Genomic DNA, 16,672 nt, shown 5'->3' on the forward strand with positions numbered 1-16,672 from the left:
AAAGTAATCATACAGCTGAGGTACAATTACCACAATGAACTAATAAACCATCTTTGTTCAAATTAAAACATTGTAAAATGAGTATGGAAACATGGAAACCCAAACTTGAACTTGGAGTAGACGCACAACCAGATACCTCAGTTACACAGACGCTTCTGACAAACCACACAATCATGTCATGAGTGAAGGCAGCGTCTGCATGTGCTGGGTAATTGGCCAATATTTTTTCTCTCTCTGAGAAGCGGGTTTTTAAAATGAAACACCTCCTCTGTAATTTGGGAGAACAATAATATAATAGATTTATTCCCCAAGGGATAATTCACTGGAGCCAATGATGTGCAACTTAAGGAACTACATTGACCATGGTTTCCTGTCAGGCTGATCCCATCCAGACATGGTTATAGCAGGTTCACATGGGATTGTAATGGCTGTGGTAATCCTGACGAAAACCATTCATTCATTTCCAGGTAGCTCCTGTCCCACGTGAAAAGGGTTTAATGTCACTGTGATCCCGGCGGTTCAGTGCGATGCGGAACACCGGCCTCTGCTCTGTTTAGTCTACAGACTCCCACTTTGTTAGTTTGTGGAAGTAGCAGACTGACAAGATGTGACCTGACCCCTTTAGATTTCCATACAGGAGGGAAGCTGACATCTTGTCTTACAACGTCAATGTTTATCAACTCGTGCTACCAGCCCCTCGAGGACCCAGCTCTCACACACACTTTTATTTCCTGCTTGGGGAGTAAAAATAAGAACCTAGGAGAGGACGGTGGTTTCCCTGGGAATTGGGAAATGGACTACAAATACATGAAAAGTTTCCACAGATCTGGACATTCTGCTTTTATAGTGTTATGTAGGAGTGTTATGCTACACAGATTCAAGGTCCTACTTGAGAATATCTTGTATCATTCCTGTCAGACCACATATTCACCAAATTCCTAACTATGACCTTTAACAACTGACTACAAAGGCAATAGATCCAATCAATATTAAAATATCAACCGGTAACAATGAAAACCATTTAACCATGACACTGAAAGTGACAGACACCAACAATCAACCACAACAACTTCTGTGATCAACATTTGAGGAATACAATACTCTAAAAATGACTAAATAGCAATACCAAATCTTGTTGCAGTAAAGTGAAAGATTTGTGGAAAGTTGTTTTTATGGGAGCTGTCCGTTCAGCACCACAAACTATCAGCAGCCATAACCTGGCCATTACTAGCATATTGCAGACAATTACAAATTGGTTTTTGGCAAGAAATTGCGGAAAATTGTAAGGCTGAAAGAAAATTCACAAAAGCTGTGTGCTTGGCTAGATGCTAGGTGAACTGTCCCTTTAAATCCGCTATGTTAACTATAGTGAATGACATTACATCACAAAAGAAAAACCTCAAAATGGAGTAGGAGACTGTGGGTCACATTTATGTGGCATTTCTTCTATGAAAACAAGCTCAAAAGGTGACAACCATTGACCTTTGACACCAAGCAGATCAAAATTTGACCTGTGCTTCCAATGTTGATTGTTTACCTGCCATCACAGAAAAGCAGCCACAGTCAACATACGCCCCATCAGTGTTAATCTGAATGGGCAGTACCGGGTTAAATTCTGAACTCTGACACCGCCATGACCGCTACCAGGATCAAATTCATGTTCACGCTTATAGTCAAACCACTCACTCTCTCCCCTGTCTCATATAGATGTGTCACACTGCTATTGGTATTTGTAATATTTGTAACGGCAAATGATGCTTTCTGATTTTTTTTTTTTTTAACTGAAATCGTTTTGTCAACTGCTTTTCTCGTGGTCCATGATTAACCTTTTAACCTCAAATTAAATCAATACCTCTGATGACCTTTCAAGATATATCCATTAAACAATACAGACCCCATGTCTATTAGATTAGAAGAAAACCATACTGCCAATCTGACATCTACAAACCCATAAAAAGACAAAAACATTATTAATTTATGACATATGTAAGGTACATATGGATAAATGCCTGTAGTTGCTGATAAAACAGATTCTTCTGAACCCATGTGAGCCAAAGAAATAGATAAATTGTAGTTCAACAGGAGGCTGAAGTTGACATTAAAATCTTTGTTATTTGTTTTGTAAATTACCATCTATTCAACAAATAAAACTTCCTTATTTGGAGTTGGAGTTTAATTACTGTTGCAATGTTTTGTTAATCATTGGTAAAATCTGCATAATGGGCAAAATCTTCACAAATCTTCAGACGGTTAGCATCTAGATTGGATTGGACTCTCTCACCTTGCAGTAAGATCCTATCTGGGCGATATGTTCCTGGGGGTGTGAACACCCCCTGGAGAGATCCGATCTCTGACCTCGTTTAAAAGTGGTCTACGTCCACATGTGTCTGCATTCCTTTAGTGGTGTGAACACAGGAGGTAGAGTTTGCCTCATTCATTCAGAAAAAAACATACGACTGCTATTATAAGTTATCACCTAAAATGGAAAAAGCAGCATAAGTGATGTTCATTTGTGATGAGAGCCTTTTAAAATAAATAAATAATGTCCTTATAGCTGTCAGCGTATCAATCCAAGTTAGTAATCCAATCCAAGTAAAAATTTTGTATATAAAATGATTTATTATGAGTACACAAGTGTGATTCTGTGTTAATTATTGTTGTTGTCATGTTGTTGTATAAGGTGCAGCATGTGGGTAAGTTACATGTTTCCTCACTGATGTTTTTATTTAGCTTTATTACCAGAAACGGTGCGTATGGAAACTTCCAGGGTTTGAGTTATAATCTGAGTTTTGTGCAGGTCCAGCTAACATCAGGGTTGACATCAATAAATAATAACTTAATGTGTGTACCAAAGTCATGACAGACGCACATAAAACAGCAATGTTCTCATTTCTGGAGCAGTGGTAGAGATCCATTAGAGACAACAGTTGTTACAATATTCTACTGGGCCCTAGATGATGCCGGGGTTTATTTGCATACAGAACATAAAACTGAGATCTGATCTGCAGACACATGTTAATGCGAGGTCTGAACACATGTACCTAAAACTGGTCACTTGGGATCAGATAGCTCATCGGATCTTAATTCAAAGTCTGAACAGGCCCTAAGTCACATTTTAAAAACAGTGATTCACACATATTGTTGTGGTCTCTTAACTACACTCACAAAGACACAGATGTACATGTACTCAGTTATATTTACAGACACACTTGTTCTTTGTGGCACTTATTTCTTTATAGCTTAACTGCTTAGATACAGACACACCCTCACCCAACATTTCTTTCATGTCAGACTGTAAAAGTTCTGAGGTCATGCAGACTGAGACGAAGGGGGAAAATTTGCATGTCAAAGTGAAAATTTGCACTCTTGCAGAAACAATTTGCGGCGGGTTATTCCTATGTTTGTGATCCCAACTGATTTGTTCTCACTTGTTCTATATGTGTAGACACACTGGGTGTGCAGAATGTGTTCGTGTTTGAACATACATAACATATGTAACGGAACATCTGTGTTTGTGGTTACAGTTTTCTGGCTATGCCTTTATTGACAAAATTTTGGTTAGTTAGGGATAAATAGGAGGAAAAATACAAGTAAGCCGATGGACCTTCCCAGTTAATATCTATTACATTGTAAATCTTAATATTTTTTATCTGCAAACTGATATATAATCTTCAACTGTTTTTATTGAGCAGGTTTAGCAAGAAAGGAAATAAAATGAGTTTGGTGCAAATCTACATAATTGAGATAATTCAGTCTGGAAAACTGTTGATTTTATTCACTATTATCTTGTTGCTGAATTCATCCAGTTTCCCTCTGTGATGCAAAGTAGCAGCTAGGTATTAGTTTTCAGAAAATTTATTATAAAAATTATATAGTCGACCCTTTTCAGAAAGTTTAAGAAGGACAGTTTACGGCACCCGCCTGCCACACACACTCTACCTGAGTCTCTCTCTCTCAAGCCCTAGACGATGAGATGTCAGATTACAGCTTCTCTCTGGAGTCTGTGAACAGACACACACTCTTTTGGAAGGCAGTCTGTAGTCTCCAACACGTACATGCGAAGACAGAAACATCCACACACGTAGACGCTTGCAGATACTTTTAGAGGCAGCTCTTGTATGGCAGTCTCCACACACACACACACACACACACACACACACACACACACACACACACACACACACACACACACACACAGTGAGATATCGGGCTGTAGTCTCCAGTCTCTAAACCCTCTTCGTTCTCATGTAGATAAGAAGTGCGTCTCAGTGTTGGCAGACAACAGTCCCGTTATCATCTTATCAGAGAGCCAATCCAATCTGGAGGAGGCGGGGCTGCAGAGTGTGTGTATGTGTGTTGGCGTGGGTGGGGGGTAATTTTGGTTAAGTAGGGGTCTTTTGTCATGCGACAGGTGCTGTTGTCACTCAATTTGTCTTCATGTTAAAGACTACTGAGAGTTGCAGTGTGTTTGCATCAGTTTGTTAAAGAACAAAATCCAGCAGATTGTGCAAACATCACTTAATCCTCATTCTTACTGGTGATTAACTGACTTACAGTACAATGTAACGGCCCATTTGAAGTGGTTCTTTAAGACAATCTGTGGGTCATCAACATTTTGAGAACTGCCTCGGGCCATTCTATCTTCAACAAATGTTTTAGTCTCCCTAGATCTATACCTGACGGCTAAGGGGTGGGACATTAACTCATCTCTCTGTCAGCATGTTAAACCTCAGTCCTACTGTTATCTGCAATTACCTAAACATGCCTGGATTCACAGTATAGATGTTTGCACTCACATATTTTGTTAGGCTGCACAACAGCTACAAAAAAAGAAAACTGTAGATGCCCATAAATACTGTCTTTCAGTCAGCAGACATTCTGAAGCTGCTGCAGCACCACAGTGATCAAATCGCTGTTTTGGTAACCCCATTGCCATCGAACAAAATCAACATAAATCTCAATGGCAGCAACAGTCAGTTTTTTTCAGTGGGTAAGTCTGAACAAACAAAGACCATTGATCTGCTCAGACTCAGTTTTTAATGCACCCTTCAATGCACCCTTCATTTTGAGTTTTCAAATCAAAACAGCACAGAACTGATCATATTTTGGACTTTCTAAAATTTTCCTTTGAGGTATATGCTCCTGTGAGCATGCTACTAAAATGCTAGTTGGCGGCTATTCCGCTGTTGTCTGTGTTTATCCATCCACTTAAGAAATGCAGGTGAGGAAATGCATCTTGGAACAATTACAGCAGTTGCAGTCTTCATTATAATTTTGACATCAGGGAGGTGCATGTCAGTCTACAGAGCTTTAATCTGGTTTGACAAAAATCTGGTTTTAGTTTCTAACTAGGGAAACATGTAAATGCAAACAAATATTGTAACTTGTTCCATATGAACACATTACTGGTTCTAATGGGGAGCAGACCTGGGGCTGGATGTGATACAAAGGAAGATTTGATCATTTATGGGGAGATGTTCATTAACAGTCTTTTCATTTCTCTTTTTTCTTTCAGAAAAAGACAAAGAGAAGAAAGATGCGTCCAGGACATCCTCAGAGGTGGCTGTAAAAGAAGAAGCAGAGGAACCTGTCAAGGAGGCAAAAAAGGAGAAGAAGGAGTCGTCCAAGGAAAAGAAGGAGTCAAAGAAGGATTCGAGCAACGAACCAAAGGAGGAGTCAAAGAAGGAGTCAAAGAAGGAATCATCTTCCTCTAAGGAGAAGAAGGAATCCTCAAAGGAGAAGAAAGACAAGGACTCAGGGGAAAAGAAAGTGTCCAGGAAGTCATCTGTAAAAGTGAAAGAGAAGAAGAAGGAGCCAGAGGCTGGAGAGGGCTAACAGGAGCTGTGCAATAAGCTCACGTGATATGCATACAGACACATTCAAAAAAAAGTACAGATAAAAGACAAGATACATGTCTAAAGGTCATATACATGTAAATAGTTTACATGTAAACACAAACAAGGCCATGTAATCTAACCCTGCACAGATACACATTCTCATATGCACTCTAAATATATATATTTATATGTAAATATACTCAGTCAAGGTCACATTTTTCAGGCGCAGAGCAATTTCCTCCTAGACGCATATTTACAGTACATCTCCTGGTAATAGCTGATCCTCACACACGCACGTACACAGGCTGCTGAACCACACCACATCCAGTAGTTTTGGTGTGTGTGCTGGGCGACTGTGGTGAGGTCTGAGCCCACGGAGAGTGAGGACCAAGGCAAGATCCTCGTCCTCGTTCTCAGACGTTTTCGCTGACTCTCCGCTTCCTCCTCGTCTTCTTCGTCCTGCCTCAGCAGCAGTTGAACCCACAGATCTGCACCTCCCTAATCCCAGTCAGGCCCCAAACCACCCCTCCGCCCACGCGCACTTGTGGATGTGACGTCGGACACGCCCTCTCGCCCCCTCGCGTGGCACCAGTCCCCGCCGGAGCCTCCTCCGCCTGTCCGCTAAGAATAAATTGCCCGTCGAGTCCAGCCACCCTGCTGCTTCCGGGTAAGTCAAGGCCACATCCTACAGCCACCACCGCTGCTGCCGCTGCCCCCTCTGACCTCCTCCTGTGATTTTCTGGGACACTCAAGGACATGTGGCGGCTGATGGACACATACCCGTTGCTGTGGGGTCAAACCTGAGACTGTTTTTATGTGATGAAAACCAATAGGGCGTTCCTGGAAAAGTAGGAGGCAATCAAGAGTTTAACACCCCGTCCTTTTTGCTCATGTGCAAGACCGTGATGAAAGGGAGTCTAGTTTAAACAGCGCCATACAACTATACTATCGTAAGAGGAGCAATAGAGGAAGAATAAAGTCTTTCACCAGCAAATACATACACATGGAGATTTTAGTATAAACTGCACACAGTACTAAATTATGTTTATAGAATTAAATTAGAGTAATGAAACATATTTTGTATGTGATTCAAGCTGCTTAGACGCAGCTGACATTGGAAGGGTGTACAAGAAGGGAGTTTCCAAAGCTACTGAACAAGAAGTTCTCACAGGGCTCAGAGGTACCTTTAAATATTACAAACAAAAGTCTATTTAAAAAAAGTTTATGCTGCATTTTTCAAATTCCACTATGTGTATGTGTTGTGGGGGTAAAGGAAGAAGACAAAAATCTCAGAATCTGGGCTCTTCAAACCAAAATTGGCTGCGTGTTTAGAAACCAGGAGAGCTAAATGAGGGGAAAAAGACAATAAAAGAGATATTCAGAGAGTATGTGCTGCTTTTGGACACACACACACAGCTTTGAGCTGTATTTCTGCCAGAATTAAAACTCGTATTCTTCAGCCATAGATGCTATGCCAGGTTCACCAACAACAATCCAAGCAGCTCTGCGCTACACTTCATTTCCATGTGTCCATGTGTCCAGTGTCAGCCACTCTGTCCACTGGGAAACTTATCTTTTAGCCTGTATTGTGTAACAGATTGTGTAACAGATTGCCGTGCTGGTCAAGACTTCTGCTGAAGTTAATTCACAAAAACTAGACATAGTTTTGCTGTATTTCTGTTTGTTTGTTTTTTAGTTTTTTAAAAAATGTGAATATTTGGGACTTTGAACCAGCATCAGCTCATCCACGCCAAGAAGGATAGATAGACGATGGATAGAAGTCTGTGATGTTACAGAGGTTTCCAGTGGACACAAGGTACTACATGTTACTGTTTCAGAATATTTTAAATGTTTGTAATATAGAGTAGGTTTTGTAAATGTTGTGTTAGTAATTCAGGTGTTCCAGGCTCCTGTTCTGAGTCTGCTTTTATAGCCACAAGTCATTCCCAAAGGAGAGTTCAGCACTTCAGAATAACTGACAACTTTGTCTTTAGCGTGCAGTCTGTAGAAGGTCCCCATCCATCTGAATGAAATAAACCATATTTATGAAATATTTAGTAATAAAAGTATTCTACTCTGAGTAATAAAAGATTTTCTGTTTCTAATTAATATTTACTGTGGACGGTAATATTAACTTCAGAGTTCTGCACTGTCGTCTTCTCTTTGCCCTGATGTGAAATTTGACATACATTTATATGCCTCTGAGTGTTACTCAAATTTAAACCAGCAGTAATGAAAGAATCAACTAGGTTTCCTTTGGCTGCTCGGGTCTAGTGAAAACCAGCATCTGACATACACTATATTTCCAAAAGTATTCACTCACCCATCTAAATAACTGAATTCAGGTTTTCTAATCACTCTCATGGCCACATGTGTATAGAATCAAGCACCTCGGCATGTAGACTGCTTCTACAAACATTTAAAAGAATGGGTGGCTCTCAGAAGCTCAGTGAATTCCAGAATGGTCCAGTCATGAAGTTTCCTCCCTACTCAATATTCCACAGTCAACTGTCAGTGGTATCACAACAAAGTAGAAGTGATTGGGAACAACGGCAACTCAGCCATGAAGTGTCAGGCCACATAAATGACAGAGCGGGATCAGCGGATGCTGAGGTGCAAAGTGCACAGAGGTCACCAACTTACACCACCAAAGTGCAATGCAAAGTGACGAATGCAGTGGTGTAAAGCACCGCCACTGGACTGTAGAGCAGTGGAGACGTTCTCTGGAGTGTAGAATCACGTTTCTCCCTCTGGCAATCTGATGGACCACTCTGGGTTTGGCATTTGCCAGGAGAACAGTATTGTCTGACTATACTGTGGCGAGTGTCAAGTTTGATTATGATCTGGGCTTGGCCCCTTAGTTTCAATGAAAGAAACTCTAAATGCTTCAGCATACCAAAAAAAATTGGACAATTCCATACTCCCAACTTTGTGGGAACAGTTTGGGGATGACCCCTTCCTGTTCCAACATGAACCACCAGTGCACAAAGCAAGGCCCATAAAGATATGGATGAGTGTATTTGGTATTGAAGATCTTGACTGGCCTCAACCCGATGGAACACCTTTGGGATGAATTAGATGAAGACTGAAAGCCAGGCCTTCTTATTCAACATCAGTGTAAGAATGGGGTGTCACTGAAGTTCATGTGTATAAAGGTAGGTGAGAGAATACTATTATAGGCAATACAGTGTGTCACTGTATGCAGCTGATTGATACAAACATTTCACCAAATAGCTTCCCATTTAAACCAGAGCTTCAAAGGCACGTCAAGACACTTTGGTTTAGGGATGTTTTGATCAGTATCTGGAGGTCAGTTTGGTCCGAGCCATACATTATAAAAATTATCAAATCACTTTCAGCCAACCCCAATCAATTGTAGTTGGTGGTTTGCAAGTGTCTTCTCAAGAAAGTTAAAGAAAGGCAACTGGACTTGTGGAGTTCCTTGAAGAGGTTTACCCACTCATCCAAGTAGCCTGTTTAGTTCTAAAGGACAGGTGGGGAGTTTGGGTTTTAGGAGGAACCTCTGTGAGTATAACCCCACAAATGACTGTAAAAAAAAAAAAAAAAAAAAAAAAAAAAGACAGTTGTCTTCTTTTGTCTCACTGACTTATTATACCACCCAGTCACACTGAACAGAGGGATGGGGGCATGGGGGAATTTCAGTTGGGACAACTGATAATGCTTCCTTTGTGACTTCTTCCTCTTCTTTCATGTGCACATTGCCGTCCTTCTGCTAGTATGTCTAAAAATACTCTCCAAATTTAAAGTGCTAAGAAGAAGTATCTTCATTGCAACACTGGTGGTCAGAAGCTGGATGTATTCACGTGTTTAGACTTCTGCTTGCTGCGCTTAATTCAATATGTCACTTCATCCACAATGTTGATTTAACAACATAATAACGTCTTTGGGGAACGAAAGGCTGCGACATCTTTTCTGAGTTTCCTTCTTGGAGTTTTTACATAAAGAACCTTTTCACTGAGGCAAACAAGTGAAATTCTGACTTCCCATCATCCCTCAAACTCAGCGCGATTTCTCAGTTTCCCGAGTTGCGGACAGAGCTTAAAAACCAGCCCAACACTTGTCAAGTTGATGAACAGGGCTCGGTCTGACGACGTTTGAAGTGATTGCTTTTTGTTTTTTCTTTTCCTTTCTTTTGGGCTCTGCGGCAAGATCAGCAGCAGATTGGGTGACGGTGCTAGAGCTGAACTGCCGCTGTTTAATTTGGCAGCAGCTCTGAGTGGGCAGGAGCGCTGCAGATAGAGTTACACTGCTGCAAACCCTCTGGATTTTTGTTTGTCTTTCTTATTTTGTCAAATATTTTCTTGTCACCCAACTGGTATCTGCCATTACTCCAATTTTTCCTGGTCACGGCTTCTCTTCTCTCTTATAGCGTCGCTTGCCCCTTCTTTCCATCTCTCGCTCCTTATCAGCTTGTTCTTTTCCCTTTTTCAAACTCTGGTTTGGGGTTTTCATTTCCTCTTTCTCTAAGTCTTTCTCAATCTCTTTCTTATGGTCTCCATTATCTTCTTTCATCGTCCCTTGTAACTTTCACCCTTTGCTTCCTCTCTTGTGCTGTCTTATGCTCTTTCCCACCACTGCATCCCTCCATCTATCAACCCTCACAAAATTACCAGCCTCTCTTTGTTATTTTTTTTCCTTTTTCAATGCTTTTTAGCCCTTTCTCCACCCACACAAACCTTTCTGGGAAGTCTCCTTTCAAGACCTCAGTGCAAGAGTCTACAAGAGGTTCCATCTTCACATCTTTGCCATTTGGTATTTGGTTTTGAAAATGGTTTAGAATAATAAACGTCTATGGTCAGGAAAATGAATGAAGACACTGTGCATGTGTTACACAAACGCGTCTGGGTACAAAGTAAATGGTCATATGAAATTGATTAAAGTGATAGAAACAGGGATAAAATACCAGAGATTCTACATAAGAGATTTATTTGCTTGCTCAGAAAACATATTCAAATGTTTTAGTTTGTTACTTATTCTCACTGATTGATTTTATCACAAAATGACATAATTGCTAATTTAGTCTGTGCTGGCTTAACGCTGGAGTGGCTGTGCATTTTTAATCAACTGCCATCAGTTTTTGTTCTCTGACAATTCCACCCTATTCAAGAAGGGCAACGGTCTCCAACAATGATGAGCAAAACAGAGAAAAGCAGTGTTAGGCTGTGTTTTACTGCTGTGATCACAGCACGTGAAAATACAGAGATTTCCTTTATTTGCGCTCTCACCTCTGCTTCAGTATAGATAAGAGAGCAACTCTACATCATCCTCGTGCACTGAGTGAGTGGTGGGGACTAAATTTGATTGTTAATTCTGGATGTGCTTGTGTGTGACGGACTCTACTTTGTGGGTTTTCCTCTGTTCTTGTTTCTTTTGGCCTCTTTTGCAAAATTGATCTCAGATACAGATTTTAAAATATGTTCAGGAAACACAAAACTAACAGGAAACATATTTGGTGAAGAGCAGACTTGCTGCCTGTGGACACATGAACTGCAACAGAAACGTAACTCGCTAACGTCCAAAATCATCCCTCTTCCACCGTTTTAGCTGCTCTCTTATATAAAAACTTTTTTCTTTTGCTGACTTTTAAACCATTGTTTTTGTCCTTATTTCTTTCCAGTTTGTTCCCTCATTATAAGCTCTTCCCTCTTTCACACCCATGTCCATTAAAAGCAGCCCTGCTGTGAGGAACCTCTAAACGTAACTGCACACACCCAACTGTTAAAGACATCAAACAACAAAACATCAACAATAAAAGTGTAACAGGACCGTAAGCAGCACTTTGGACAGAATACAATAAAAGCAGAGTTTGGATTTAGACACCAAGGAGCAGACGTCTCTCTGGGTTTTATTCTGGAGCTCATTTCTGTCTCTCGGGGTTTAAGGCGTAACAAACTGGATTAGATAATTGCCGCATCATTTTACTCTCACTGCAGATTTGAAACATCAGCAACGTTTCTCCTCGGCCACAGGGAACTTAAGTGGCTCGGATTTCTTTTTTGTGTGAACAATACTGATCCCATGTTTTGATCCCAGGAGAAAATTACCAGAATTATATTCCGTTTCCTTGGCAACACAGCACCATCAGCTCCTCATTTCCCTAAGTGAAATGACAATATTTTCTGTCTCTTATGGGGACAGATGGTAGTATTTTACATCAAATGTAAATATTTGCTTATTGTTTTATTTCATGAGGATATTTACTGGTTAATAGTTGGGTCTCGATGCAGAAAACTGTCTGAAAAGGCAACTTATAACAGAAGAACCCAAGACGCTCTTCCATCTATGCTCTCAAGCATTGATGCATTGACTAGAACCGGATACTAGGTTACAAGATGTGTATCTTCCACTCAAATGAAAGTTGCTCTGTGGTGCGTATGCCAAACAAGTTTTCCAGTCTTCCAGGTACTTGGATGCTCCACATGTTTCCACAGTCGGTCCAGCAGGCATATTTGCATTCTTCTCAACTGAGCTCGTTGGGAGCATGTGCAACCAGGCTTCCTGTTGGCCAAGTCTGCTGACAGCTGTTGGCTCCCCTCACACAAGTGGTATCAAATAAAATAATTTCTGTAGTGCGCTATCGTACTTAATTGATCAATTTCTAATTGTAAAACTGATATATATAAAACTTGTGTAACACAGACTTTGTAGAATTGCAGATAGGTCATGATACCAAAATTGCAGAGGCTCAGTTTCAGCTTGTGTTTTCTGTTTCTTCCCATTGTATTTGGTGCATTTGTTCATGGCCAGGTCCAGAGCTGCAGGTAACGAGCTTAAACACCCTTCACATCACTGCAATTAGGCTGTTTATCTTTTTCTTACTTGAGCTTGAGGTTTACAGAGTCAGTTGTACTGAGTGGGTTTAATGAGCTTTGAGCTCTTGAAACCTGTAAGAAAAAGCATTCATCGCTTTCCTCTGTGCAAACTGTCCTCTCTGCAGATATGTGGCTTCTGTCCGACAGCAGTGATACATGCCAAGAGATTAACTTGTAGCCCAGCTTTCCTGTAAGAAGCTTGTAAAACCAGGAGATTGTGCAGTGTGATAGATCCCAGAGCCCCAACACTAATTCAGCAGCTCTCAAAAAACATACCTCTCTGCCACCTGAGACATACACGATCAGGTACAAGGTGTTGACCTGGCCTCCAAATACACTAGATACCCTCAACCAATAGGACCCAAAGACCCTCACTAACAACATCCTGTTTCCAGACACCACAGGACACCCTCAGAAGACCCATGTCCATTCTCTGATGAGTCACAGCTGTCCTGAAGGCACAAGGGAGACAGGGGGTCATAATGTTATGCTTGATCAGTGTCCATGGAGAGTGCATCTTTACCTCTTGAAGTATACACAGCATCAAACCCTCATTCAGACTTTATACTTAGTTTCCAGGGTGTAATAAAAACCTCAATAAACATCTTAAATATCTGCCGTTTATGTACTTACAAGGATGTAAAATGCAAACAATTACATGACACAATTTGTTTTTATTATGGCGCTCCACCCTTGGTGCAGCCAGCTGTCTGATCTACAACTTCTGTCTCGGAGAGGAGGACGCATTGATCCCTAGCTACCAGACATACTGACACTCAGGCATTACGCTCTAATATGGGAGATGTTTTAAAATGCTTTCTTATTTCATACAAGGCACCGGTTTTACTGCTACAATTTCAAGTTAGGTAGCTTTAAATTTAGTTTCCATCCATGCTAGGCCCCAGACGTGGCAGTCCAACCTGTTGGACCTGTCCACTTCTTTGTTTACACTGAAATATCTCAAAAACACCTGGCTGTGATGTTGTTAAGACATTTAGAATTACTAGTGGATGTATTCCATTTTTGCCCACAATCCCGTTTTGTCTGTTATTTGTCATTTGTAGATTTGGGCGTCTCAAAAACTTTTGGATTGCCATAAAATTTGCTACACTCATTCATGTTCCCTCCTACTTTGCCATCGGCTCAAATTTTTAACTTTACCAATTACTGTTGGATATACTTTGGAAACTTTGGACTCTATTAATGTGGGCAGTCAAATCTTGAGAACTTGCTAACTAGAGAATGTGACCATTTTTAGGGCCAGGAACTATGACCAGAAACTTTAAACGCAGGTTTCTCAATCCAGTCTGCCAATCTATGGTGTTCCTGGAAAGGTTCTAGCGGTGGAAACCAGCTCTTAGTGTTGGTGAGGCCTGACACAGACAGCTGGGTCTAACCTCTCTCCCCCACCCTTCATCCCTTCTCTGCCCCTCAGAGCCAGACCTACCGGCTACAGGGGGCTTTAAACCTCAGGGCTGCTGGAGCCCCCGGCTGCTCCCGTCTGGAGGCAGTCTGAAAGCAGGGGGATCCTCACACACCCTTAAAAGCATAGGTCATTCCTGCATCATCAGCGAAACAACCCATCACAACAAGGGAAACTCATCTCTTCGTCAAGTTGAACCATTTCCTTCTTCGTACAAACTGACTACTATTCATTCATTATGTATTCTTAGCTCAGTGTGGCTGATTAGTTCAGAAAATAGGGTCTGTGGTTAAAAAAGTTATCTGTTTGCGAGCCTCAAAAACTATATTACTGACTTTCTCATGTACTCCTGTACTTTTCATTTTTAAGATTGTCTTTGGTTTCTAGAAAACAGAAAAGCTGCCTAATTCTCATGCTGACATTTGCAAACATGTAACTGTCAGTTTTAAAACCTACAGCGCATTTCGTTTTATTGATGTGGCTGCATTTGAGTCCCAGCAGCATCCACTCAGTATATCATCATTTTCCTGTTCACTCTCTTCAGACAGATGTGTGTGTCAGAGCTGGATTAGGTGTGAGGAGGATCATTAAAGGACTGTGTGTGCCTGCGGTCAGATCAGGTCAAAAACCCTGTCCTCTCTTTGTTGCCATCTAGTGGTTAATATTACAGAAATCCAATCTCACACACACTTGTAGACACTCTTTACCTCTAACGGGGACATTAGGGCCTTCTTTCACATTTCTTACTCAGTTTGTTGACACCCTGTCTATTCAATGCTATTTGACTATATTAAACATACACTTACTACTTACTTACTACATACTACTTCTTTTCTCTTTCTGACACATTTTCTTGATGAAAATCCTCCCTGCTCCTTGTTGCAACACACACAAGCTTCTATTTTGACTCTCTCCCTCACTGTCTTTCTGCCAGCTTTGCCAGTGCTGGTGTGTGTTTGTAGTGTGCAACAGCACAGACTGAGCATCAACTGAAGCTCAGTTAAAAGCTGCTGGGTGGGTCCTAATTATTTCTTTGAAGACTCGCTTTTCCTCTCCGTCTGAGCTTCTGATGATCTTCACTTTAAAGAGGCCAGACAGACAGACAGACAGACAGACAGATGGTGTCATGCAACCTGCCTCATCTGATGCAAATGTTGACTTTATGGGAACATAATGCTAAGATTATTACTTTCCATGTTGGCATGTTGAGTTTGACAAGAAATTGATGTTTCTCTGCACATGTTACATCCACTTGCTGTGTCAAGACAATCAAACACAAAAATCTGTCACACGGGTTGTTTGTCTGTCTTCTGATAGGAACTTGGCATCAGGACATATTATGAGGTGACCATAAGTTAGTCACTAAACAACATCCTCTTGGGTTAAAGTACAGCCTTCGTTAATCCATAAGATCAGAGGAACTCTGGTCACTCACTGTTCAAACACTACACAGTCACTGTTGTGGAACTTAAAAATAAATATTTCCGTTTGAAATAGGACATAGCAAACAACAATCTGTTAACATGGAGTGTTTCATTAACCCATTCATCCACCCCAACTTCCTTTCTACAATTGCTATGCTATGATGTCATCATTGGCATCAACGCTTTGTAACAAGACAATTGTAAAAAACGTTTAGGGCTGTTACGCACACAGGAGGGTCACGATAAATCAAATATCAAATATGAAATGTTCAAAATGGCAATAAAAGAATTCATTCTTTCAGATTAAAAAATTGAAACGAGAAAAACTCAGCTCACAGCCCGTCTTGTCATGGTCATATTGGTGTCCCCTAGAGGGTACCATTTTAACTTTTGCCTTTTCAAGAGACCTAAATTGTTCCTTAGCAGCAACAAGTACAACACAAAGAGCACACACCCCAAAATATCTAGTCTTCCAAGTATATGACTGCGTGCCTTAATCCTCTACTGTAACTGCCTCTACTCTTTTGGTTACAGACTATCCAGATGTTGGGACCTGGCTGCAGAGATTTGCTCTCATGCAATCGCAAAAACACAAGTTGTTGGCCGTTAAGATCTAGCCTGTGTTCCAGTTCATCCCAGAGGTGTTGCATGGGCTTCAAGTCAGGGATCTGAGCAACCCGTCTAATTCCACATCAAACTGGGAAACCGTTTCTTCATGGAGTCCACTTTGTGAATCAGGGCACTGTCTTTGATGAAACAGAAAGAATAAAGTCTTGTTTCTTTGTGGCATCTGAAATTTAATTAAACATATACCTTTCTGAAACATTTCTCATCACTGTCAGTTGTTTTAAAGTAGGAGTCTCAACAAGAAGAGATTAGATCATAAAAAGGAAGGAAGACTACTGCAGAGGGATTCGGAAATTAACTTGATTAAATCGGGTGTATTTTAGAAAGGGTGAGACTTCTACAGGAGACACACATGTTGCACCTCATTTAGTCCCCTCACATGTTGGCAATGAAATTGGATCCCATAGGAGACTGCTAGCTCTCTCTTTCATTGTTATTTACACACAGCTTTACGTTCATTAGCAGACCAACAGAAACTGATCTGCGTAAAGACGTATTTTGGGGTTTCTGCAGGAGACCTGAAGTAGA

At 40.9% G+C, this 16,672-nt stretch overlaps 1 protein-coding gene across 2 annotated transcripts in view; it reads left to right on the forward strand.

The window, feature by feature from the left end:
• Positions 1-7,946, forward strand: part of bbs9 (Bardet-Biedl syndrome 9) — a 159,529-nt gene extending 151,583 nt beyond the window's left edge. For both annotated transcript variants that reach the window (XM_047599630.1, XM_047599631.1), the window contains one exon: positions 5,516-7,946. In XM_047599630.1, coding sequence (XP_047455586.1) covers positions 5,516-5,835 — 320 coding nt within the window. In that variant the 3' untranslated portion in view covers positions 5,836-7,946. The remainder of the gene's footprint in view (positions 1-5,515) is intronic.
• Positions 7,947-16,672: the final 8,726 nt, after the last annotated feature.

The sequence above is a fragment of the Mugil cephalus genome, chromosome 11 (assembly GCF_022458985.1).
Source record: "Mugil cephalus isolate CIBA_MC_2020 chromosome 11, CIBA_Mcephalus_1.1, whole genome shotgun sequence".
In the NCBI taxonomy this organism is placed as follows: Eukaryota; Metazoa; Chordata; class Actinopteri; order Mugiliformes; family Mugilidae; genus Mugil; species Mugil cephalus.